The 24717-nt window shown below is 44.6% G+C and overlaps 1 protein-coding gene across 1 annotated transcript in view; it reads right to left on the reverse strand.

Annotated features, from left to right (window-relative positions):
• Positions 1-9542: 9542 nt before the first annotated feature.
• Positions 9543-24717, reverse strand: part of LOC139415148 (growth hormone releasing hormone receptor, like) — a 50900-nt gene continuing 35725 nt past the window's right edge. Inside the window, exons 11-13 of the mRNA XM_071163016.1 lie at positions 24159-24288; positions 18974-19015; positions 9543-9644 (exon numbers count right to left, since the gene is read on the reverse strand). Of these exons, the coding sequence (XP_071019117.1) occupies positions 9543-9644; positions 18974-19015; positions 24159-24288 (274 nt within the window). The remainder of the gene's footprint in view (positions 9645-18973; positions 19016-24158; positions 24289-24717) is intronic.

Below are 24717 nucleotides of genomic sequence, written 5' to 3' on the forward strand. Positions count from 1 at the left end.
GCGAGGGCCAGCCAACAAGAGCATACAGGTCGCAGTGGTGGGTAGTATATGGGGCTTTGGTGACAGAAAGGATGGCACTGTGATAGACTGCATGCAATTTGCTGAGTAGAGTGTTGGAGACTATTTTGTAAATGACATCGCTGAAGTCGAGGATCGGTAGGATAGTCAGCTTTATGTGTGGCAGCATGAGTGAAGGATGCCGATTCTAGATTTAATTTTTGATTGGAGATGCTTTATGTGAGTCTGGAAGGAGAGTTTTCAGTCTAACCAGACACCTAGGTATTTGTAGTTGTCCACATATTCTAAGTCAGAACCGTCCAGAGTAGTGATGCTGGATGGGTGGGTAGGGGTAAGCAGTGATCGGTTGAAGAGCATGCATTTAGTTTTGCATTTAAGACCAGTTACAGGCCACGGAAGGAGAGTTGTATGGCATTTAAGTTCATCTGGAGGTTAGTTAACACAGTGTCCAAAGAAGGGCCAGAAGTATACAGAATGGTGTCGTCTGCATAGAGGTGGATCAGAGAATCACCAGCAGCAAGAGCGACGTCATTGATGTATACAGAGAAAAGAGTCGGTCTGAGAATTGAACGCTGTGGCACCCTCACAGAGACTGCCAGAGGTTCAGACAACAGGCCCTCCGATTTGACACACTGAACTCTGTCAGAGAAGTAGTTGGTGAACCAGGCGAGGCAGTCATTTGAGAAACCAAGGTTGTTGAGTCTGCCGATAAGAATGTGGTGATTGACAGAGTCGAAAGCCTTGGCCAGTTCGATGAATACAGCTGCACAGTGTTGTCTCTTATCGATGGCGGTTATGATATCGTTTAGGACCTTGAGCGTGGCTGAGGTGCACCCATGAAGTAGTTGGTAAATCAGGCGAGGCAGTCATTTGAGAAACCAAGGCTGTTGAGTCTGCCGATAAGAATGTGGTGATTGACAGAGTCGAAAGCCTTGGCCAGGTCGATGAATACAGCTGCACAGTATTGTCTCTTATCGATGGCGGTTATGATATCATTTAGGACCTTGAGCGTGGCTGAGGTGCACCCATGACCAGCTCGGAAACCAGATTGCATAGGGGAGAAGGTACGGTGGGATTCGAAATGGTCAGTAATCTGTTTGTTAACTTGGCTTTCGAAGACCTTAGAAAGGCAGAGTAGGATAGATATAGGTCTGCAGCAGTTTGGGTCTAGAGTGTCTCCCCCTTTGAAGAGGGGGATGATCGCGGCAGCTTTCCAATCTTTGGGAATCTCAGACGATACGAAAGAGAGGTTGAACAGGCTAGTAATAGGGGTTGCAACAATTTTGGCAGATAATTTTAAAAAGATATGGTCCAGATTGTCTAGCCCTGCTGACTTGTAGGGGTCCAAATTTTTCCGCTCTTTCAGAACATCAGCTATCTGCATTTGGGTGAAGGAGAAATGGGGACGGCTTGGGCAAGTTGCAGTGAGGGGTGCAGGGCGGTTGACCTGCACCCCTCAGGGGTAGCCAGGTAGGGGTAGCCAGGTGGAAAGCATGGCCAGCCGTAGAAAAATGCTTATTGAAATTCTTAATTATCGCGGATTTAGCGGTGGTGACAGTGTTTCCTAGCCTCAGTGCAGTGGGCAGCTGGGAGGAGGTGCTCTTATTCTCCATGAACCTTAGTGTCCCAGAACTTTTTGGAGTTTGCGCTACAGAATGCAAATTTCTGTTTGAAAAAGCTAGCCTTTGCTTTCCTAACTGCCTGTGTATATTGGTTCCTAACTTCCATGAAAAGTTGCATATCGCTATTCGATGCTAATGCATTATGCCACAAGATGTTTTTGTGTTGGTCAAGGGCAGTCAGGAGTGAACCAAGGGCTATATCTGTTCCTGGTTCTACATTTTCTGAACGGGGCATGCTTATTTAGGAGGGTGAGGAAAGCACTTTTAAAGAATAACCACACATCCTCTACTGACAGAATGAGGTTGATTAGAAAGGCCTGCTCGCTGAAGTGTTTTAGGGAGCGTTTGACAGTGATGAGGGGTGGTTGTTTGACTGCGGACCCGTAGCGGATACAGGCAATTAGGCAGTGATCCCTGAGATCCTGATTGAAGACAGCGGAGGTGTATTTGGAGGGCCAGTTGGTCAGGATAACGTCTATGAGGGTGCCCTTGTTTACAGATTTAGGGTTGTACCTGGTGTGTTCCTTGATGATTTGTGTGAGATTGAGGGCATCTAGCTTAGATTGTAGGACTACCGGGGTGTTAAGCATATCCCAGTTTACAAATGGTGTCCAGGGCACAGCTGGGAGCTGAGGGGGGTCGGTAGCAGGCGGCAACAGTGAGAGACTTATTTCTGTAGAGATTAATTTTGAAAATTAGAACTTCGAACTGTTTGGGTATGTGTAACAGGGTTATATTGGTGATTCCCCTTGCCACTTTATTGTTAAGCCAATGGGTTTTTGGTTTGAGTTTGTCTTGCCTTCACCTACTCAACCTGGCATCTTATTGGCTGGTTTGCGTAGCTTGCTTACGAGGGGGGATGTTCCAGTTAGAATCGTCCCAGTGAACAAGCACCAAACCAGCGGTAAGTTGTTGGTTGCAAAGTACTGTACATCAAAAGTGATTTTTATACTCTCAAGTGATGATTTAAATGTACAATTTATATCAAATTGTTTGTAGATGTTATTCGAACATCACACATAAGATGCAGCGGTTTTTGGAGAATATTTGTTGTGCATTTTGTTGTAAAGAATTCCCAGCAGTACTAGCTAGCAACTTACTGTGTCTGGTGGGGGGGGGGTTCATATATTTTGTACAGTGCATGAGTGCAGAGTTGGATGGTGAGACGTGCATTGCATGACGTGCAATTTTGTGCCGTTCCTATCAGGTACATTGTTAAAGATATTATATTGTAATTGTATTATTTTGGTAACTACCCCAGTGAACAAGCACCAAACCAGCGTGCGTGAGTGCAGAGTTGGATGGTGAGACGTGCATTGCATAACGTGCAATTTTGTGCCGTTCCTATCAGAATAAATCTACATGACTGGTGCTACATGTTGGAGTTCCGTGTCGATGACTGATTGTACACAACGCAAGAAGAGTACTGTTACATATGGACCTGGAAAGTATGACATTACTTTGCAGGCTATCTCTGCAGTAGACTGTAACTCCTCCCCCTTTGGCAGTTCTATCTTGACGGAAAATGTTATAGCTGGGTATGGAAATCTCAGAATTTTTGGTGGCCTTCCTAAACCAGGATTCAGACATGGCAAGGACATCAGGGTTGGCAGAGTGTGCTAAAGCAGTAAGTAAAACAAACTTAGGGAGGAGGCATCTGATGTTAACATGCATGAAACCAAGGCTTTTTCGATCACAGAAGTCAACAAATGAGAGTGCCTGGGGAGATGCAGGGCCTAGGTTTACCTCCACATCACCCGCAGAACAGAGGAGGAGTAGGATGAGGGTGCGGCTAAAGGCTATCAAAACTGGTCGCCTAGAGCGTTGGGGACAAAGAATAAAAGGAGCAGATTTCTGGGCGTGGTAGAATATATTCAGGGCATAATGTGCAGACAGGGGTGTGGTGGGGTGCCGGTACAGCAGAGGTAAGCCCAGGCACTGGGTGATGATAAGAGAGGTAGTATCTCTGGACATGCTGGTTGTAATGGGTGAGGTCACCGCATGTGTGGGAGGTGGGACAAAGGAGGTATCAGAGGTATGAAGAGTGGAACTAGGGGCTCCATTGTAAACTAACCTGAACAACAGTATACAAGGCATATTGACATTTGAGAGAGACATACAGCGAGGCATAAAGTAATCGCAGGTGTTGATTGGGAGAGCTAGCTAAAACAACAGGTGAGACAACAACAGCTAATCAGCTAACACAACAACAGCAGGTAAAATGGTGATGACTAGGCAGAGAGGGTCGGATTAACTACTGAGTTCGCGGCTGGGGCCGACGGATAAAAATAAATAAACAGAATGGAGTACCGTGATTAATGGACAGTCCAGCAGGCATCAGCTATGTAGCCAAGTGATCATAGTTTCCTGGGGGCAGCAGTAGATGGAACAAGGAAGCCGCCACTATGTTAGCACGCGGGCAACATGGCGTTTAAAGATAGTAGTCCGGGGATAGTAGGAGCGTCTGCCCCGACGGAGGCCGGTTGAAGGCACAGCGGATGGAGTATTCGTCAGCAGAACAGTCGGGGTGGTGCGACAGGGCGCCGTGTCTAAAGAGAATCCAAGCCAGATGGCAAAAGGGGTATTATAGAATTTAGTTTGCTAGCCGGGAGATGCGCCTGGCTCACGGCTAACACGGCTAACTGGTGCTAGCTTCGTAGCAGTGGCGTTAGCCACTATAGCCAATCGGTAGCAGCGGTGATCCGGTGCCAAGGTCCAGAGTTTACAGCAAGGATCCGGTGGAGTATTGGGCTCTAGCCGTGTATGAGTGGGGTTCGGGTGAACAGCTGAGTAGGCCGGGAGGTGGGCCTCAGGGATAGCTTCGGTGCCACGGTGAATGCAAGCTAGCTGTTAGCTAGCTGTGAAGATCAGAAGTAGTGGTCCAGGGATTATGGCAGGAATCCGGCGTTGGAGAGACAGTCCGATACTGGTAGACTAGCGAGTATTATCCAGGCTAAAAACAGGGCTGATATATGTGCAGAATGTAAAAGCCGCTAGCAGTGGCTAACAATGACTAAATAGCTTGTAGCTAATTAGCTGGTTAGCTTCTGGAGGTTCTTGAATGTGTTCTAAAATAAAAAATAATAGCGACTCCGTATCACTATGGGTGAGGCAGGTTACCAGAAGGTATAATCAAATTAAAAATCGAAAAGAGATTAAAAATAAATAGAAATATATATACAAAAAATATGAAAAAATACAAAAGTACAAAAAAAACACGTCTTCACTGCTACGCCATCACTGAGGTATAAAGAACTGGAGACAGCATCCAAGATGGCCGACAGTTGTTTTCAACGCATACACCGTTTTGTGGTAGCTGCCATCTTGCTAGTTACCGATAGAGTCATTGCATTTTGGTACACCAGAAGTACATACATTTCCAATGGAACGCTGCGTTTTCCTTTCAACATTGTGTTGCAGAGGCAGTTGCAGTGCGTTCTGTGTGGTGCATACATTGGCTTTATCAAATGTATGCCTCAAACTGTATGCCTCACTGTATGCATAGAGGACTTGACAAAAATGGTAGCAGAAGGTGAATGTTGAACTTTTGGTGCACACATATCAAGATGATTACCATTTTGCTCAAGATGCTGTAGGTGTGATAGAGGCCTTGCTGGGACTATTTTGCCTGTACACTAGTAACGGAGCAGCATGAGCAACAACTTCATCATGAGCGCAGGAAGCTTTTGGGCAGTCTGCCAGTGTTACCAGGGACTGCATGGCTGCAACTAGTTGGGGGAGGTGAAATCTAATTTTGCACCACCACAGTTACCACAACCACTAGAAACATGAAAAGTAATTTTGTGTAAGCAGTTGTATGCAAGTCATTTATTGAAGACTAAATGTGCTCTAGCTAGCTCTACATGTACGTTGTGCCGTACAGTTAGTTGTACGATTTGTTTATATTCAACACAATGCAATCACAACAATACACACAAATTGTTATACAATAAAAAGTTTGTGAAAATAGTTTCTGCAAAAGCTATGCAGTTATGAATTGCCTGTTAATAATTTGAGATGTGTCCCAATGAATCACGCAGTTAATCAGTAAAGTCTAGTGGCATTATACACCTGGCCAACCTCGATCATTGTTTCTGTCTTAAGTAACCTCATTTCTTTATCTGTGAGATTGAAATTCAATCCATACAACATTGTGTACTGCACACAAAGTGTTTTTACATTTTGTGTGCCTGTCATGAATTTCCAATGAGCCATTTGTGCCTATTTCACAATCTGTGATACTGGGTTGGCTAGAGAATCTGGTAACTATAATGGATAATCTGTGTCAAGGGGTGTTGTGCTTGTTACAGCCCACAGAGGGAGCCGCTGCCTAGTCAGTGAGTCAGTTGAATGAGAGAGGCACCAGATACACTAATGATTTTAAACCTGATATTCAGGGTGAGTTATAAAGCATAGCATAGATGCATACATTCCTCCTGCAGGAATTAGCCTATTATGGATTCATTTGACACATTTCTGCAGGAATTAGCCTATTATGGATTCATTTGACACATTTCTGCAGGAATTAGCCTATTACGGATTCATTTGACACATTTCTGCAGGAATGTGAATTGTTGTTGTGATGGCACCGGAGGGGATGTCTGCTGTATTACTGGCTCTTAACCAACCGAGCTATTTATTTTTTTATTTTTTGCGTTATTCGTAACTTCTTTTGTACATAATGTTGATGCTATCATCTCTTGTGCCTGAAAAGAGCTTCTGGACATCAGAACAGCGATTATTCACCCCAAATTGGACAAATAGTTTTTCTTTAATGAGTCGGACAGGAAGAATATACTCCAAACACCCGAACAGGCCCTCATCCACGTCATTCGCTGGAGAAGGAAACAGAGATTTTGCAGAAAGAGATCAAGGTGCCTTGTGACGATCAGGCAACGAGTGGCTAATCTGACTTTGCCCTCTGTACTGCTAGCTAACGTTCAATCGCTGGAAAATAAATAGGACGAACTGAAAGCATGTATATCCTACCAACGGGACATTAAAACTATAATATGTTATGTTTCACCAGGTAGTGGATGAACAACGACATTAATAACATACAGCTGGCGGGTTATACACTCTATCGGCAGGATTTAACAGCAGCCTCTGGTAAGACACAGGGACGCATATTTGTAAACAACAGCTGGTGCACGATATCTAAGGAAGTCTAGAGGTTTTACTCTACCTCAAGCGAGCATCTCATGATGCCAATGCCATGATTACTGTATATATGTGATAACCTTTGTATGCCTGCAATGCTCAATGATGGAAAAGTACTGGGTAAATGGAGATGTAGTGCTTTAGTTCTCAGGCTGAGAACTGCCTGCACCTGCTGATAGTCACGCAGCCTCAAGGCCATCTTATAGTAGAGTGAGAACCTGATCACCGACAACGATGAGACAGCCTATAGGGAGGAGGTCAGAGACCGTGTGGTACAAGGACAACAACCTCTCCCTCAACGTGATCAAGACAAAGGAGATGATTGTGGACTACAGGAAAAAGAGAACCAAGCACGCCCCCATTCACATCGACAGGGCTGTAGTGGGGCAGGTTGAGAATGTCAAGTTCCATGATCCAAGCACACCAAGACAGTCGTGAAGAGGGCACGACAAAACCTATTCCCCCTCAGGAGACTGATAAGATTTGGCATGGGTCCTCAGATCCTTAAAAGGTTCTACAGCTGCACCATTGAGAGCATCCTCACTGCCTGGTATGACAACTGCTCAGCCTCCGACCGCAAGGCACTACAGAGGGTAGTGCCAGTAAACAGCCTCTACCCCCAAGCCATAAGACTCCTGAACAGCTAATCAAATGGCTACCCAGACTATTTGCATGCCCCCCCCCCCACCTCTCTCTTCTACGCTGCTGCTACTCTGTTATTATCTAGTCACTTTAATAACTCTACCGACATGTACATATTACCTCAAAACAGGTGTCCCTGCACATCGACTCTGTACCGGTAACCCCTGTATATAGCCCCGCTATTGTTATTTACTGCTGCTCTTTAATTATTTGGTATTCTTATCTCTTACTTTTTGGGGGGGGTATTTTCTTAAATATTTTCTTAAACAACTGCATTGTTGTATTGGGCACATGTAATTGATTCTCTTAGCAGACGCCATTTCTTTGCAGTGGTAACCTGTTCGAGTATAAATGTAGCTGTATCTCAAGAGACACCATATATTTCTGAGTATTTTCAATTCTGTCGTATTATACATCACAGTCAGCCCACGTTAAAGCACACAGCTTTATTCAAACAGAACATTCAGCCCACATTAAACCACACAGCTTAATTCAAACAGAATTGGTCTTATTTTTTTCATATTTCTTGGCACTGCTAGAGGCTAAGGAATTCTCCTGTGGTGATGTACTGTAGCCTATACATGTGTGTATTTCTCATGCTTACGGCCAATAGGAAAGGATAGGATGAACTTTAATATCCTCCAGGGGAGAATTGTCTTCGACACACAGTACTCCTGTATACATTGCACGTTACCCATCAATAGCCACAAGAAGCCTAATGAAAGGGTCTCCAGGGGACCTAATACTGTATTCAGAATCTAAAGCATTGGATAATAGGACATGGATGCATACACACACACACACGCATTCATGCGCACACACGCACACACACAGAGAAAGAGAGAGAGCAAAACACACACAGAGAAAGAGAGCAAAACACACAGATAAAGAGAGAGAGCTAAACACACAGAAAGAGATAGAGCAAAACACAGAGAAAGAGAGAGAGCTAAACACACAGAAAGAGAGAGAGCAAAACACAGAGAAAGAGAGAGAGAGCTAAACGCAGAGAAAGAGAGAGAGCTAAACACAGAGAAAGAGAGAGAGCTAAACACACAGAGAAAGAGAGCTAAACACACAGAGAAAGAGAGAGAGCTAAACACACAGAGAAAGAGAGAGAGCTAAACACACAGAAAGAGAGAGAGCAAAACACACAGAAAGAGAGAGAGCTAAACACAGAGAAAGAGAGAGAGCTAAACGCAGAGAAAGAGAGAGAGCTAAACACAGAGAAAGAGAGAGAGCTAAACACAGAGAAAGAGAGAGAGCTAAACACAGAGAACGAGAGAGAGCTAAACACACAGAGAGAAAGAGAGAGAGCAAAACATACAGAGAGAAAGAGAGAGCTAAACACACAGAGAGAAAGAGAGAGAGAGCTAAACACAGAGAAAGAGAGAGAGCAAAACACAAAGAGAGAAAGAGAGAGAGCTAAACACACAGAGAGAAAGAGAGAGCTAAACACACAGAGAAAGAGAGAGAGCAAAACACACAGAGAGAAAGAGAGAGCTAAACACACAGAGAAAGAGAGAGAGCAAAACACACACAGAGGCACTGAAACACGGAGAGAAAGCTACAAGACAATATTCCCATAAAACAGGGACACATTTGATACATAAAACCCTCTATTTTCCAGTCTAAATTATTTTTTGTTTAAAAAAAAAATCCACACTTTATTTGCTGTCTCAATACCAATTGGGATACAATCCTTGATGGTATAGTACCTCAGAGACAGGCTTCTCTGTAACTTAACCATAGATGATACTGAAGAGGAGAAAGAGGAGGAGGAGGAGGATGAGGAGGAGGAAGGGCATTTCACAGTGCTGCAACAGTTCATCTTGAGCTGGACACAATGGATGAAGCCAGTGGTGGTCCCTGTAGCAATGAGATTGTGATGATGGGAAGAGAGGACATTGTATGCTTTAGGGACACAATGTACAGCACCCTGTCCTTCTAAAAATATATACGCAATGTGTGGAGGCCACAGGAATTAGAAGAAGAATATGACCGTTGTCCAATGGAAACTTCTGGTTTATTCCAACCCCGCCGAAAGACACACATATAGAGGTTGGAGAAAGGAGGAGGAGGAGGTGGATGAAGAATGTAGCCCTAGAAATGTGTGTCCATCTGACTTCCCTTGGCACCGGGCAGAACCACTCCGTTGCTGTTATCCTGCCACCTCAGCCACCTCATATGGATTTCCTTTTGGACCTGATACAAACAGATACACACCCAGAGAATGAGGAATTAGAATACTAGAATGGACGATGATGGGATAAAGGGCAACCATTTTGGTCAGGAGTTGGTCAAATATGATTTGCCAGTACTGTGATAAGATCATTGTGCAAAACAATGAATGTGAAGAATTTATCTGCACTGTATCTGTGTTAGCTATATTGCCAGACAGTTTTAGAGGAATGATTCCATACATTTTTCAAATTAGCTGCCAACATTCCATTCAAAGTCAATCCCCAGCTATACACTGGCTCAAAACAGTTGATGATAGGACAGGCCAGTTGTAAATGTACTGATATTGTATCATATAACACCACTCACAGATTTCCAAGAAAACAGTATCTAAAACATTTATGGTCTATTTACATATATTTTAGAGGCTATTTATACAGAAAGTGTATAAAACCCATATAAACTGTATTTATAATTATACGACAGGTTGATTATAATTCCATTACACAATTTTGGATATATTAAATGCCTTATTTGTATTTTCCTGCATAAGTAAAAGCAGGGAATGCATCACCTATGCCTCTACTGCCATTCAATCCAATTAGACTGGTTTGGAATTTCTTCTTGACCAAGATGGCTGCCATTTTCGCCCCATTATGGAACTTTATGACATAGCCCCTCTAGTAATTTAATAGAATCTAAATGCACACACACAAAGACCTCAGATTACATCACCACAGACATTGTAGGAGATACTTCAGATCACGACAGCCAGTTTTTAGTGTTGTTGAAAATGATTGGATGGATGAATAAATGAACGAATTAACAAACAAATGAAAGAAATTAATTGGAAAAAATGAATCACTTATTGACTATTGTGTGTTTCTATATACAGCAGCACTGAGCTTCATTGCTGAATTACACAAGCTAGTCATTAAGTGGTGCACATCTGAAAAAACCCAGCTGGGGTCAAATGAACTGATTTCTAAGCACTCGGTGTAAACTCAGTAGGGATGAATATTTTCCCGAAAAGCTACCAAGTTTCAATACCGGGTCTCGGAAAATACCGCAAAAATCAGATGTGCCCCATCTACACCGTTTAAAACAAAGATGTGGTCACTATGGGCTCTCCCCAAATAAGAGTGGTGCTGCGCCAACCTGTCCGCTTGACTACGCCACTTTCAGAGCAAATTAAACTGATAGAGTAACTATCGTGCATTGCTAAATATATTTGATCACCAATGACATTGTTGTGAATTGCAAAACAGGCCTTTCATAGATTCATAGCGTTATCATGTTTCTCAATTAATTCAGCGCATTTCGACACAGAGGGGGGGGGGGGGGGGGGGGGGGGGGGGGGGGGGGTGGAGAGTGGAAATTGTTTAAATATCAAGGTATCTTAACGGGGATCATCTCTACTGTCATACCGTTTGTTGATCACACATTCTCTCCCGAAGCTCTCATACGGGCAGCAGGTGGGTGGGTGCTAACATTTGTCCTATTTCACACATGTGCATGTATTATGAGACACCCTCGGAGAGTGGGTTCACGGCCAGGGATCAAACATTATGTGTTTGTTCCACATCCCACTCCTCCTGAGACACCCTCGGAGAGTGGGTTCACGGCCAGGGATCAAACATTATGTGTTTGTTCCACATCCCACTCCTCCTGAGACACTCTCGGAGAGTGGGTTCACGGCCAGGTATCAAACATTATGTGTTTGTTCCACATCCCACTCCCCCTGAGACACCCTCGGAGAGTGGGTGCACGGCCAGGGATCAAACATTATGTGTTTGTTCCACATCCCACTCCCCCTGAGACACTCTCGGAGAGTGGGTTCATGGCCAGGGATCAAATATTATGTGTTTGTTCCACATCCCGCTCCCCCTGAGACACCCTCGGAGAGTGGGTTCACGGCCAGGGATCAAACATGATTGACTGTGACCCTGGAGCAATGTTGTATATTTTTGTGGAATTGCATTGGTGCGACATTGGGGATGTTGTATTTATTTGGCAGGTCTTGTCATTCGATTTTTCAGGAAATGTGAAGAGTGTTCCAGAGACAACCCCGGGATCCATGGTAACCCATGTTAATAACCCCGGGATCCATGGTAACCCATGTTAATAGCCCCGGGATCCATGGTAACCCATGTTAATAACCCCGGGATCCATGGTAACCCATGTTAATAACCCCAGGATCCATGGTAACCCATGTTAATAACCCCGGGCTCCATGGTAACCCATGTTAATAACCCCGGGATCCATGGTAACCCATGTTAATAACCCCGGGATCCATGGTAACCCATGTTAATAACACCGGGATCCATGGTAACCCGTGTTAATAACCCCGGTATCCATGGTAACCCATGTTAATAACCCCGGGATCCATGTTAACCCATGTTAATAACACCGGGATCCATGGTAACCGATGTTAATAACACCGGGATCCATGGTAACCCATGTTAATAACCCTGGTATCCATGGTAACCCATGTTAATAACACCGGGATCCATGGTAACCCATGTTAACACCTAAAACACCTGTGTAAGTTGCTTTGGCTACAGGCATCTGCTCAATGGCTTATATTGCATTATTAGCTTCTGATTTATATCAAAGCAACATTTAGAGAGCAGAATGGTTGGTGTTTATTATTGTTGGAACGTTACTGAAGGCTACTCACCTCTTGATTGAGAAAGCAGTAGAGGATCGCTACTATCAGCCCCTACAAGACAGAGGATATATCATCAATAACTCAATATTTATAGATTTTAAGTACCCAGATGTTCTCAAAATTTAAGAGAAGTATAATTGTTGCAAGTATAATTGTACATAAAGCCATAAGAGGTATATTATATACTGCTGCACAGATTCAGCCATAGCGTCAACAGCTGAACGGCCGCAAATATGTATTGTGCTTGTTAATGAGCTCGCTGTAAGCTATGCTAGTGTTGAACTAGTTGATGAGACTGGTTGTAATTCCCAACATAGAACAAATCAGTTCTCAGCTGTTTCTCACTCTTCCCATGAACAAAGCCTGTAGTAGAGCTCATTTATGATAGTTTATTCCTGTTTCTCATAGTTGCCTAACGGTTTATTTTTCTATATTTGATAAGTATAATTGTTGTCATTATCTGTTGTCTAGTACTGTCTTTTTGCTATCTAGGGCCATCTGCTTTAAGTGCTGTATGTCTCCCCAGTTGCGTACTTGTGGTGTGAACTGCTGACTGCTCATAACTTGCAGATGATTGTTGACACATTCACCAGAATCAATGGGCAGGGCAATTTGTGAGTTGTTTTGGTAATCAGTGACTTTATTGGTTTCTACTCTCCTAGGCAATCAGCAATTAGTACAGGGAGGTGTGCTCTCCACCTGTGCTTGGCAATTAGCAATTAGTGTTAGTTCTTCAGTCTCCCCTGGTTTCTCAGCGGCAGCTGTAAATGGCGGGTCGTGTCAGTCTCGTCGGAAAAGACCGTCGCCGGAACAAAGATGGTTCTGCAGAGTTATAATGAAGGAAGGAGAGGGAGGCTACCCACCATTATCTCATTTGAATATCTTACAAAGTTATTTACAGATTCTCATTTAGCTCTTTTGTAGCTTTGGGGGGGGGGTGTGTGTGTGTGTGTGTGTGTGTGTGTGTGTGTGTGTTCTATACCTGTTCGCTCCTCTCCCTGCAGGCTTTACAAATGTTTCCCACCCCTTGGCTGCAACTCTTAGTGTAGCCTGTGCACACAACCCATGTGGAATTCAAGTTCTCTGGCAGCATTTGGAACTGCCGATCTACGGTCAAGAACACATAGTTCATCTCACCCTATGCTGCCCTTCACTCCCTTTACTTGTTTGGCACTGATGGAGACCCAGAGAACACTGCTGCTCTCTGACCACATTTTCTTTCATAGTCCAAGAGCATCTGGGCGTCGCAGTGATGGCACAGGGCTATTCATTTCTCTTAACTGGAGATTTTATGTTTTCTCCCTCTCTCACCTCCATCTCATGTGAATTCCATGCAGTCGCTGTCATTTGTCCACTCAAGCTTAACATTGTCGTCATCTATCACCAACCAGGTGCCCTTGGGGAGTTCCTCAATGAGCTTGACACCTTTAAGCAAATTTCCTGACAATGGCTCACCACACTTCTTACTTTGCAACTTCAACCTTACCGACTTCTGCCTTTGATTAATTTATTTCCAACTCTCTTTCCCCTCTTTGCCCCTTGACCTCACCCTTTCCCAATCCCCTCCAACTCACAAGGCAGGCAATACACTTGACCTCATCTTTACAAGAGGCTATTCACCTACTAACCTCACTGCAACCCCCCCCCCCCCCCCCCTCAGGTCTCTGATCACTACCTTGTTTCCTTTGTCTCCCTTTCCTCCAACCCTAACCACTCAGCCCCTACCCAGATGGTCATGCGCCATCGCAATCTACGCTCTCTCTCCCACTACTCTCTCCTCTTCTATCCTATCATCTCTCCCTTCTGATAAATCCTTTTCCTTCCTGTCTCCTGATTCTGCCTCTTCGGCCCTACTCTCCTTCCTTTCCGCATCCTATGATTCGCACGGTTTCCTCCCAGCCGGCTCGGACCTTCCCTCCTGCTTCGTGGCTGAGTGACTCATTGCAAGCTTACTGAACAGGGCTTCGGGAAAAAATGGAGGAAAACTAAACTTCCGGAGGTCCTATCATCCTTTCAGTCTCTCTCTACCTTCTCTTCCTCTGTGTGTGCTGGTAAAGCTACCTTCTCAATCTAAATTGCAGGCTTCTGCCTCCAATCCTCTTTCCACCTTCTCCTCCCTCCTTAATCCTCCACCCCGTCCCTCTCTACTGACGACTTTGTCAACCACTTTGAAAGAAGGTTGACAACATCCACTCCTCAACCACTCAACCTATTGAGTCCAATAGTCCCAATCAAACAGAACTACCATATGCCTTGACCTCTTTCTCCCCTCTCTCCAGATGAAATCCTGCGACTAGTGAGGTCTGGCAACCCGACAACTTGCCCTCTCGACCCCATACCCTCCTCCAGACCATGTCTGGAAACCTCCCATTCCTCACTTCCCTCATCAACTCATCTCTGACCACTAGCTGCTTCCCCTCGGACTTCAAAATGTCCTGAGTCGCTCCCCTCAAGAAACTCACAAGGCTCCCCTGCATCAACTCATCTGATGTGAAAACCTACAGACCTTCTCTATTTTCTTTCCAAAACACTTGAGTGTGCTGTCTCTAACAATCTTCTTGAATGTAACCAGTCAGGCTTCAAGACAGGTCACTCAACTGAGACCGGCCTTCCTGTGTCATGGAGGCTCTCCGCACTGCCAAAGACAACTCTCTTTCCTCATCCTCCTGCCTTCAACACAGTGAACCATCAGAACCTCCTCGCCACCCTGGCTCTGCATCCTACCTCGCAGGCCAGTGCCATGCTCTACCCACTGAGCCACACAGGAGTCCTCTTCTCGCATCCTCACATGGTCTCTCCTATCATCCTCACATGGTCTCTCCTATCATCCTCACATGGTCTCTCCTATCATTCTCACATGGTCTCTCCTATCATCCTTACATGGTCTCTCCTATCATCCTCACATGGTCTCTCCTATAATTCTCACATGGTCTCTCCTATCATCCTTACATGGTCTCTCCTATCATCCTTACATGGTCTCTCCTATCATCCTCACATGGTCTCTCTTATCATCCTCACATGGTCTCTCCTATCATCCTCACATGGTCTCTCCTATCATCCTCACATGGTCTCTCCTATCATCCTCACATGGTCTCTCCTATCATCCTCACATGGTCTCTCCTATCATTCTCACATGGTCTCTCCTATCATCCTTACATGGTCTCTCCTATCATCCTCACGTGGTCTCTCCTATCATCCTCACATGGTGTCTCCTATCATCCTCACATGGTCTCTCCTATCATCCTCACATGGTCTCTCCTATCATCCTCACATGGTCTCTCCTATCATCCTCACATGGTCTCTTCTATCATCCTCACATGGTCTCTCCTATCATCCTCACATGGTCTCTCCTATCACTGCTATGCGGTTGATACTCTACTACTTTTCTCCCATGGCACCCGCTCCTCCGCACACGCCACTGGCTTCCAATCGATGCTCACATCTAGTACGAGACCATGGTGCTTGACTACGGAGCAACAAGAGGAACTTCTCCTCCCCACCTTCAGGCTGTGCTCAAAGCCTACACCCCAAACCGAGCACTCCGTTCTGAATCAGGGTTAGTTTGGCAGCTGGGGTGAAAAAGGAACAATTAAGTTAGAGGACACCAAGTCTAGATTTAATCTTAGCCTGCGGCTTGGCTATGTGCTAAGAGGACAGTGTACTGTCTAGCCATACTCACAAGTACTTGTATGAGGTGACTATCTCAAGCTCTAAACCCTCAGAAGTAGTAATCACACTGGTGGGGAAAAAGGCATTATTTTTACCAAACCACACGACCATTGTTTTGGAAGTGATCAGACCCTAGCCTCATGTGACCTTGGATAAAATATTGACAATCAAGTGTTTCTACGGAGCTGTCTGGTCCACTAGCCCGGGCTGTCTCCCTCTATCAAGCACTTGATCTTACAGAGGGAGAGGAGCATTCTAGAGGGCATGATTGGGCAGAGCAAGTGATAGCTTGAAAACATTTTTGGGGATGTTATCCAATTTTATTTGATCAGATTTTTTATAAGTTTTGTAAAAGGCCAAATGAAAAACTAATATGCTATGATTATCAGGCTTTACATAGCTTGAGAATTGTTCATGTAAGTAACTGCTCTTTTTCAATATTCTGATGCCTTTTTTTACAGGCTGTAAAAGTGGAATCCCAGGAATAATTTATGTAAATTAGATTTATATAAATATTAATTACATACGATGTACATGCCACAACACATTTTGAGGCAACATATCCACTTCATAAGACTGTGTCAGTGTTTTCTTTAGCCGGTAATGGCTGGCTTTTAATCTATTAAAAATAAAAGCAGATGAATTAAATTGGCACCGGTGTATTGTCCAGGAGAAGAGGGGAAAAAATCCATTGCGAAATAATGCATTTGAGCCTATTCATTGATTGAAATAGCAGTCGCTGTAGCGAGAGTGAAACGTGCTTCAATAAGACACATCAGTGCACAACAATTCTAAAAGCATTGGTGTGTAAAAATACTCTTTTTTTTTCAAATGATAAATTGAAACTCGCATAGGCAACTAGACAGGCTTCACTCGCCGAGGGGGGCATAGCCGATGTTCTCCGCTGGTGCCAATAAGAGGCTACTTTTCGCTCAATTAAATTGCGAATTTTGCTTATTAAAAGACCGAGACTTTTCATTCTTATATTAACAGCAATAGCCATTTCGCTTTCCAAATTGTTTTTCTATTTGGTATTTGCCGAGCGCTCTGGCCAAATTGTATGCCCTTCCGACTGTAGGCTATGCGATCTAAAACAATCAGCAGCTTTAAAAAAAAAAATAAGCCAATGATCCTCTGTGGCCAAATCATGCTTTCTGGTGTAGTAGCCTATTTTGAATGATTATATTTGTTTATGTATAGAGGAGTAAGCTATTTAGGGAACTTCTAGCTTCCCTATCTTTATAGATGCCCCACCTATTTATTCTAACGTCTTCAAATTGCTCATCAGAATTCGGTTAGAATGCCGCACGCTGTTATATTTTGTGTTAAGATGAATTTCCATAAAGTAAATGTGACTTCTGGAATTTTGAGCACAGTGAGTGGATGCCCCTCAGGTTGCCCAACCAATATGGATCCGGTACATTTCTTAAATGAAAGGCTTCCGGTCAAGTGTCCGGAGCCCACATTTTCCATCGGAAATCCTGGTGTGTGCGTGTGTGTGTGTGTGTGTGTGTGGATCAGAGTACCTGAAAGGACCCCATGCAGAGCTCGAACCAGAGGCGCACGCTAACATTGAAGTAGTCAGGTAGGAAGTTAAACACCATGTAGGGGGTCCCGAAGAGGGGGATGAGGAGCAGGGTTGACTTAGTCAGCCGTCTAGCAGAGAGGGGGGGGGGGGGGGGGGGGGGGGGGGGGGGGTGGAGAGTGGAAATTGTTTAAATATCAAGGTCTCTTAACGGGGATCATCTCTACTGTCATACCGTTTGTTGATCACACATTCTCTCCCGAAGCTCTCATACGGGCAGCAGGTGGGTGGGTGCTAACATTTGTCCTATTTCACACATGTGCATGTATTATGAGACACCCTCGGAGAGTGGGTTCACGGCCAGGGATCAAACATTATGTGTTTGTTCCACATCCCACTCCTCCTGAGACACCCTCGGAGAGTGGGTTCACGGCCAGGGATCAAACATTATGTGTTTGTTCCACATCCCACTCCTCCTGAGACACTCTCGGAGAGTGGGTTCACGGCCAGGTATCAAACATTATGTGTTTGTTCCACATCCCACTCCCCCTGAGACACCCTCGGAGAGTGGGTGCACGGCCAGGGATCAAACATTATGTGTTTGTTCCACATCCCACTCCCCCTGAGACACTCTCGGAGAGTGGGTTCATGGCCAGGGATCAAATATTATGTGTTTGTTCCACATCCCGCTCCCCCTGAGACACCCTCGGAGAGTGGGTTCACGGCCAGGGATCAAACATGATTGACTGTGACCCTGGAGCAATGTTGTATATTTTTGTGGAATTGCATTGGTGCGACATTGGGGATGTTGTATTTATTTGGCAGGTCTTGTCATTCGATTTTTCAGGAAATGTGAAGAGTGTTCCAGAGACAACCCCGGGATCCATGGTAACCCATGTTAATAACCCCGGGATCCATGGTAACCCATGTTAATAGCCCCGGGATCCATGGTAACCCATGTTAATAACCCCGGGATCCATGGTAACCCATGTTAATAACCCCAGGATCCATGGTAACCCATGTTAATAACCCCGGGCTCCATGGTAACCCATGTTAATAACCCCGGGATCCATGGTAACCCATGTTAATAACCCCGGGATCCATGGTAACCCATGTTAATAACACCGGGATCCATGGTAACCCGTGTTAATAACCCCGGTATCCATGGTAACCCATGTTAATAACCCCGGGATCCATGTTAACCCATGTTAATAACACCGGGATCCATGGTAACCGATGTTAATAACACCGGGATCCATGGTAACCCATGTTAATAACCCTGGTATCCATGGTAACCCATGTTAATAACACCGGGATCCATGGTAACCCATGTTAACACCTAAAACACCTGTGTAAGTTGCTTTGGCTACAGGCATCTGCTCAATGGCTTATATTGCATTATTAGCTTCTGATTTATATCAAAGCAACATTTAGAGAGCAGAATGGTTGGTGTTTATTATTGTTGGAACGTTACTGAAGGCTACTCACCTCTTGATTGAGAAAGCAGTAGAGGATCGCTACTATCAGCCCCTACAAGACAGAGGATATATCATCAATAACTCAATATTTATAGATTTTAAGTACCCAGATGTTCTCAAAATTTAAGAGAAGTATAATTGTTGCAAGTATAATTGTACATAAAGCCATAAGAGGTATATTATATACTGCTGCACAGATTCAGCCATAGCGTCAACAGCTGAACGGCCGCAAATATGTATTGTGCTTGTTAATGAGCTCGCTGTAAGCTATGCTAGTGTTGAACTAGTTGATGAGACTGGTTGTAATTCCCAACATAGAACAAATCAGTTCTCAGCTGTTTCTCACTCTTCCCATGAACAAAGCCTGTAGTAGAGCTCATTTATGATAGTTTATTCCTGTTTCTCATAGTTGCCTAACGGTTTATTTTTCTATATTTGATAAGTATAATTGTTGTCATTATCTGTTGTCTAGTACTGTCTTTTTGCTATCTAGGGCCATCTGCTTTAAGTGCTGTATGTCTCCCCAGTTGCGTACTTGTGGTGTGAACTGCTGACTGCTCATAACTTGCAGATGATTGTTGACACATTCACCAGAATCAATGGGCAGGGCAATTTGTGAGTTGTTTTGGTAATCAGTGACTTTATTGGTTTCTACTCTCCTAGGCAATCAGCAATTAGTACAGGGAGGTGTGCTCTCCACCTGTGCTTGGCAATTAGCAATTAGTGTTAGTTCTTCAGTCTCCCCTGGTTTCTCAGCGGCAGCTGTAAATGGCGGGTCGTGTCAGTCTCGTCGGAAAAGACCGTCGCCGGAACAAAGATGGTTCTGCAGAGTTATAATGAAGGAAGGAGAGGGAGGCTACCCACCATTATCTCATTTGAATATCTTACAAAGTTATTTACAGATTCTCATTTAGCTCTTTTGTAGCTTTGGGGGGGGGGTGTGTGTGTGTGTGTGTGTGTGTGTGTGTGTGTGTGTTCTATACCTGTTCGCTCCTCTCCCTGCAGGCTTTACAAATGTTTCCCACCCCTTGGCTGCAACTCTTAGTGTAGCCTGTGCACACAACCCATGTGGAATTCAAGTTCTCTGGCAGCATTTGGAACTGCCGATCTACGGTCAAGAACACATAGTTCATCTCACCCTATGCTGCCCTTCACTCCCTTTACTTGTTTGGCACTGATGGAGACCCAGAGAACACTGCTGCTCTCTGACCACATTTTCTTTCATAGTCCAAGAGCATCTGGGCGTCGCAGTGATGGCACAGGGCTATTCATTTCTCTTAACTGGAGATTTTATGTTTTCTCCCTCTCTCACCTCCATCTCATGTGAATTCCATGCAGTCGCTGTCATTTGTCCACTCAAGCTTAACATTGTCGTCATCTATCACCAACCAGGTGCCCTTGGGGAGTTCCTCAATGAGCTTGACACCTTTAAGCAAATTTCCTGACAATGGCTCACCACACTTCTTACTTTGCAACTTCAACCTTACCGACTTCTGCCTTTGATTAATTTATTTCCAACTCTCTTTCCCCTCTTTGCCCCTTGACCTCACCCTTTCCCAATCCCCTCCAACTCACAAGGCAGGCAATACACTTGACCTCATCTTTACAAGAGGCTATTCACCTACTAACCTCACTGCAACCCCCCCCCCCCCCCCCTCAGGTCTCTGATCACTACCTTGTTTCCTTTGTCTCCCTTTCCTCCAACCCTAACCACTCAGCCCCTACCCAGATGGTCATGCGCCATCGCAATCTACGCTCTCTCTCCCACTACTCTCTCCTCTTCTATCCTATCATCTCTCCCTTCTGATAAATCCTTTTCCTTCCTGTCTCCTGATTCTGCCTCTTCGGCCCTACTCTCCTTCCTTTCCGCATCCTATGATTCGCACGGTTTCCTCCCAGCCGGCTCGGACCTTCCCTCCTGCTTCGTGGCTGAGTGACTCATTGCAAGCTTACTGAACAGGGCTTCGGGAAAAAATGGAGGAAAACTAAACTTCCGGAGGTCCTATCATCCTTTCAGTCTCTCTCTACCTTCTCTTCCTCTGTGTGTGCTGGTAAAGCTACCTTCTCAATCTAAATTGCAGGCTTCTGCCTCCAATCCTCTTTCCACCTTCTCCTCCCTCCTTAATCCTCCACCCCGTCCCTCTCTACTGACGACTTTGTCAACCACTTTGAAAGAAGGTTGACAACATCCACTCCTCAACCACTCAACCTATTGAGTCCAATAGTCCCAATCAAACAGAACTACCATATGCCTTGACCTCTTTCTCCCCTCTCTCCAGATGAAATCCTGCGACTAGTGAGGTCTGGCAACCCGACAACTTGCCCTCTCGACCCCATACCCTCCTCCAGACCATGTCTGGAAACCTCCCATTCCTCACTTCCCTCATCAACTCATCTCTGACCACTAGCTGCTTCCCCTCGGACTTCAAAATGTCCTGAGTCGCTCCCCTCAAGAAACTCACAAGGCTCCCCTGCATCAACTCATCTGATGTGAAAACCTACAGACCTTCTCTATTTTCTTTCCAAAACACTTGAGTGTGCTGTCTCTAACAATCTTCTTGAATGTAACCAGTCAGGCTTCAAGACAGGTCACTCAACTGAGACCGGCCTTCCTGTGTCATGGAGGCTCTCCGCACTGCCAAAGACAACTCTCTTTCCTCATCCTCCTGCCTTCAACACAGTGAACCATCAGAACCTCCTCGCCACCCTGGCTCTGCATCCTACCTCGCAGGCCAGTGCCATGCTCTACCCACTGAGCCACACAGGAGTCCTCTTCTCGCATCCTCACATGGTCTCTCCTATCATCCTCACATGGTCTCTCCTATCATCCTCACATGGTCTCTCCTATCATTCTCACATGGTCTCTCCTATCATCCTTACATGGTCTCTCCTATCATCCTCACATGGTCTCTCCTATAATTCTCACATGGTCTCTCCTATCATCCTTACATGGTCTCTCCTATCATCCTTACATGGTCTCTCCTATCATCCTCACATGGTCTCTCTTATCATCCTCACATGGTCTCTCCTATCATCCTCACATGGTCTCTCCTATCATCCTCACATGGTCTCTCCTATCATCCTCACATGGTCTCTCCTATCATCCTCACATGGTCTCTCCTATCATTCTCACATGGTCTCTCCTATCATCCTTACATGGTCTCTCCTATCATCCTCACGTGGTCTCTCCTATCATCCTCACATGGTGTCTCCTATCATCCTCACATGGTCTCTCCTATCATCCTCACATGGTCTCTCCTATCATCCTCACATGGTCTCTCCTATCATCCTCACATGGTCTCTTCTATCATCCTCACATGGTCTCTCCTATCATCCTCACATGGTCTCTCCTATCACTGCTATGCGGTTGATACTCTACTACTTTTCTCCCATGGCACCCGCTCCTCCGCACACGCCACTGGCTTCCAATCGATGCTCACATCTAGTACGAGACCATGGTGCTTGACTACGGAGCAACAAGAGGAACTTCTCCTCCCCACCTTCAGGCTGTGCTCAAAGCCTACACCCCAAACCGAGCACTCCGTTCTGAATCAGGGTTAGTTTGGCAGCTGGGGTGAAAAAGGAACAATTAAGTTAGAGGACACCAAGTCTAGATTTAATCTTAGCCTGCGGCTTGGCTATGTGCTAAGAGGACAGTGTACTGTCTAGCCATACTCACAAGTACTTGTATGAGGTGACTATCTCAAGCTCTAAACCCTCAGAAGTAGTAATCACACTGGTGGGGAAAAAGGCATTATTTTTACCAAACCACACGACCATTGTTTTGGAAGTGATCAGACCCTAGCCTCATGTGACCTTGGATAAAATATTGACAATCAAGTGTTTCTACGGAGCTGTCTGGTCCACTAGCCCGGGCTGTCTCCCTCTATCAAGCACTTGATCTTACAGAGGGAGAGGAGCATTCTAGAGGGCATGATTGGGCAGAGCAAGTGATAGCTTGAAAACATTTTTGGGGATGTTATCCAATTTTATTTGATCAGATTTTTTATAAGTTTTGTAAAAGGCCAAATGAAAAACTAATATGCTATGATTATCAGGCTTTACATAGCTTGAGAATTGTTCATGTAAGTAACTGCTCTTTTTCAATATTCTGATGCCTTTTTTTACAGGCTGTAAAAGTGGAATCCCAGGAATAATTTATGTAAATTAGATTTATATAAATATTAATTACATACGATGTACATGCCACAACACATTTTGAGGCAACATATCCACTTCATAAGACTGTGTCAGTGTTTTCTTTAGCCGGTAATGGCTGGCTTTTAATCTATTAAAAATAAAAGCAGATGAATTAAATTGGCACCGGTGTATTGTCCAGGAGAAGAGGGGAAAAAATCCATTGCGAAATAATGCATTTGAGCCTATTCATTGATTGAAATAGCAGTCGCTGTAGCGAGAGTGAAACGTGCTTCAATAAGACACATCAGTGCACAACAATTCTAAAAGCATTGGTGTGTAAAAATACTCTTTTTTTTTCAAATGATAAATTGAAACTCGCATAGGCAACTAGACAGGCTTCACTCGCCGAGGGGGGCATAGCCGATGTTCTCCGCTGGTGCCAATAAGAGGCTACTTTTCGCTCAATTAAATTGCGAATTTTGCTTATTAAAAGACCGAGACTTTTCATTCTTATATTAACAGCAATAGCCATTTCGCTTTCCAAATTGTTTTTCTATTTGGTATTTGCCGAGCGCTCTGGCCAAATTGTATGCCCTTCCGACTGTAGGCTATGCGATCTAAAACAATCAGCAGCTTTAAAAAAAAAAATAAGCCAATGATCCTCTGTGGCCAAATCATGCTTTCTGGTGTAGTAGCCTATTTTGAATGATTATATTTGTTTATGTATAGAGGAGTAAGCTATTTAGGGAACTTCTAGCTTCCCTATCTTTATAGATGCCCCACCTATTTATTCTAACGTCTTCAAATTGCTCATCAGAATTCGGTTAGAATGCCGCACGCTGTTATATTTTGTGTTAAGATGAATTTCCATAAAGTAAATGTGACTTCTGGAATTTTGAGCACAGTGAGTGGATGCCCCTCAGGTTGCCCAACCAATATGGATCCGGTACATTTCTTAAATGAAAGGCTTCCGGTCAAGTGTCCGGAGCCCACATTTTCCATCGGAAATCCTGGTGTGTGCGTGTGTGTGTGTGTGTGTGTGTGGATCAGAGTACCTGAAAGGACCCCATGCAGAGCTCGAACCAGAGGCGCACGCTAACATTGAAGTAGTCAGGTAGGAAGTTAAACACCATGTAGGGGGTCCCGAAGAGGGGGATGAGGAGCAGGGTTGACTTAGTCAGCCGTCTAGCAGAGAGGGAAGAGAAAATACGTGTTCATGTTTATCAAATGTATTGGTCGCATACACAAATTTAGCGGGTGTAGCGAAATGTTGGAGTAAATGTGATTGTGTACAATAATGCATTTCAAAGTAATTTACGAGTGGGAAAATACTGGTATCATATTATAGGTATTCATGTCTTTTTTTTAAGTCTACTTCACTGACATTTGAGAATATAATAGGGCCTACATATGCATGAGGGCTTTCAAGGCTCTAGTCAATTACTCTGCACTGTCCCCCAATAAGGTACTCATCTACTAAGCCTCTTGAGTGGTGAAGTGGTGTAGGTTCCAGGTGGGTGAATCAGACCTTGCCCACATTGGAAGCGTTCCATTACAAAAACATGTTTCCTTCGGCCCTTGACTACTCTCCTTCCTGGATATCAAGAGACTGGA

This window comes from Oncorhynchus clarkii, chromosome 1 (genome assembly GCF_045791955.1).
Source record: "Oncorhynchus clarkii lewisi isolate Uvic-CL-2024 chromosome 1, UVic_Ocla_1.0, whole genome shotgun sequence".
Taxonomy (NCBI): domain Eukaryota; kingdom Metazoa; phylum Chordata; class Actinopteri; order Salmoniformes; family Salmonidae; genus Oncorhynchus; species Oncorhynchus clarkii.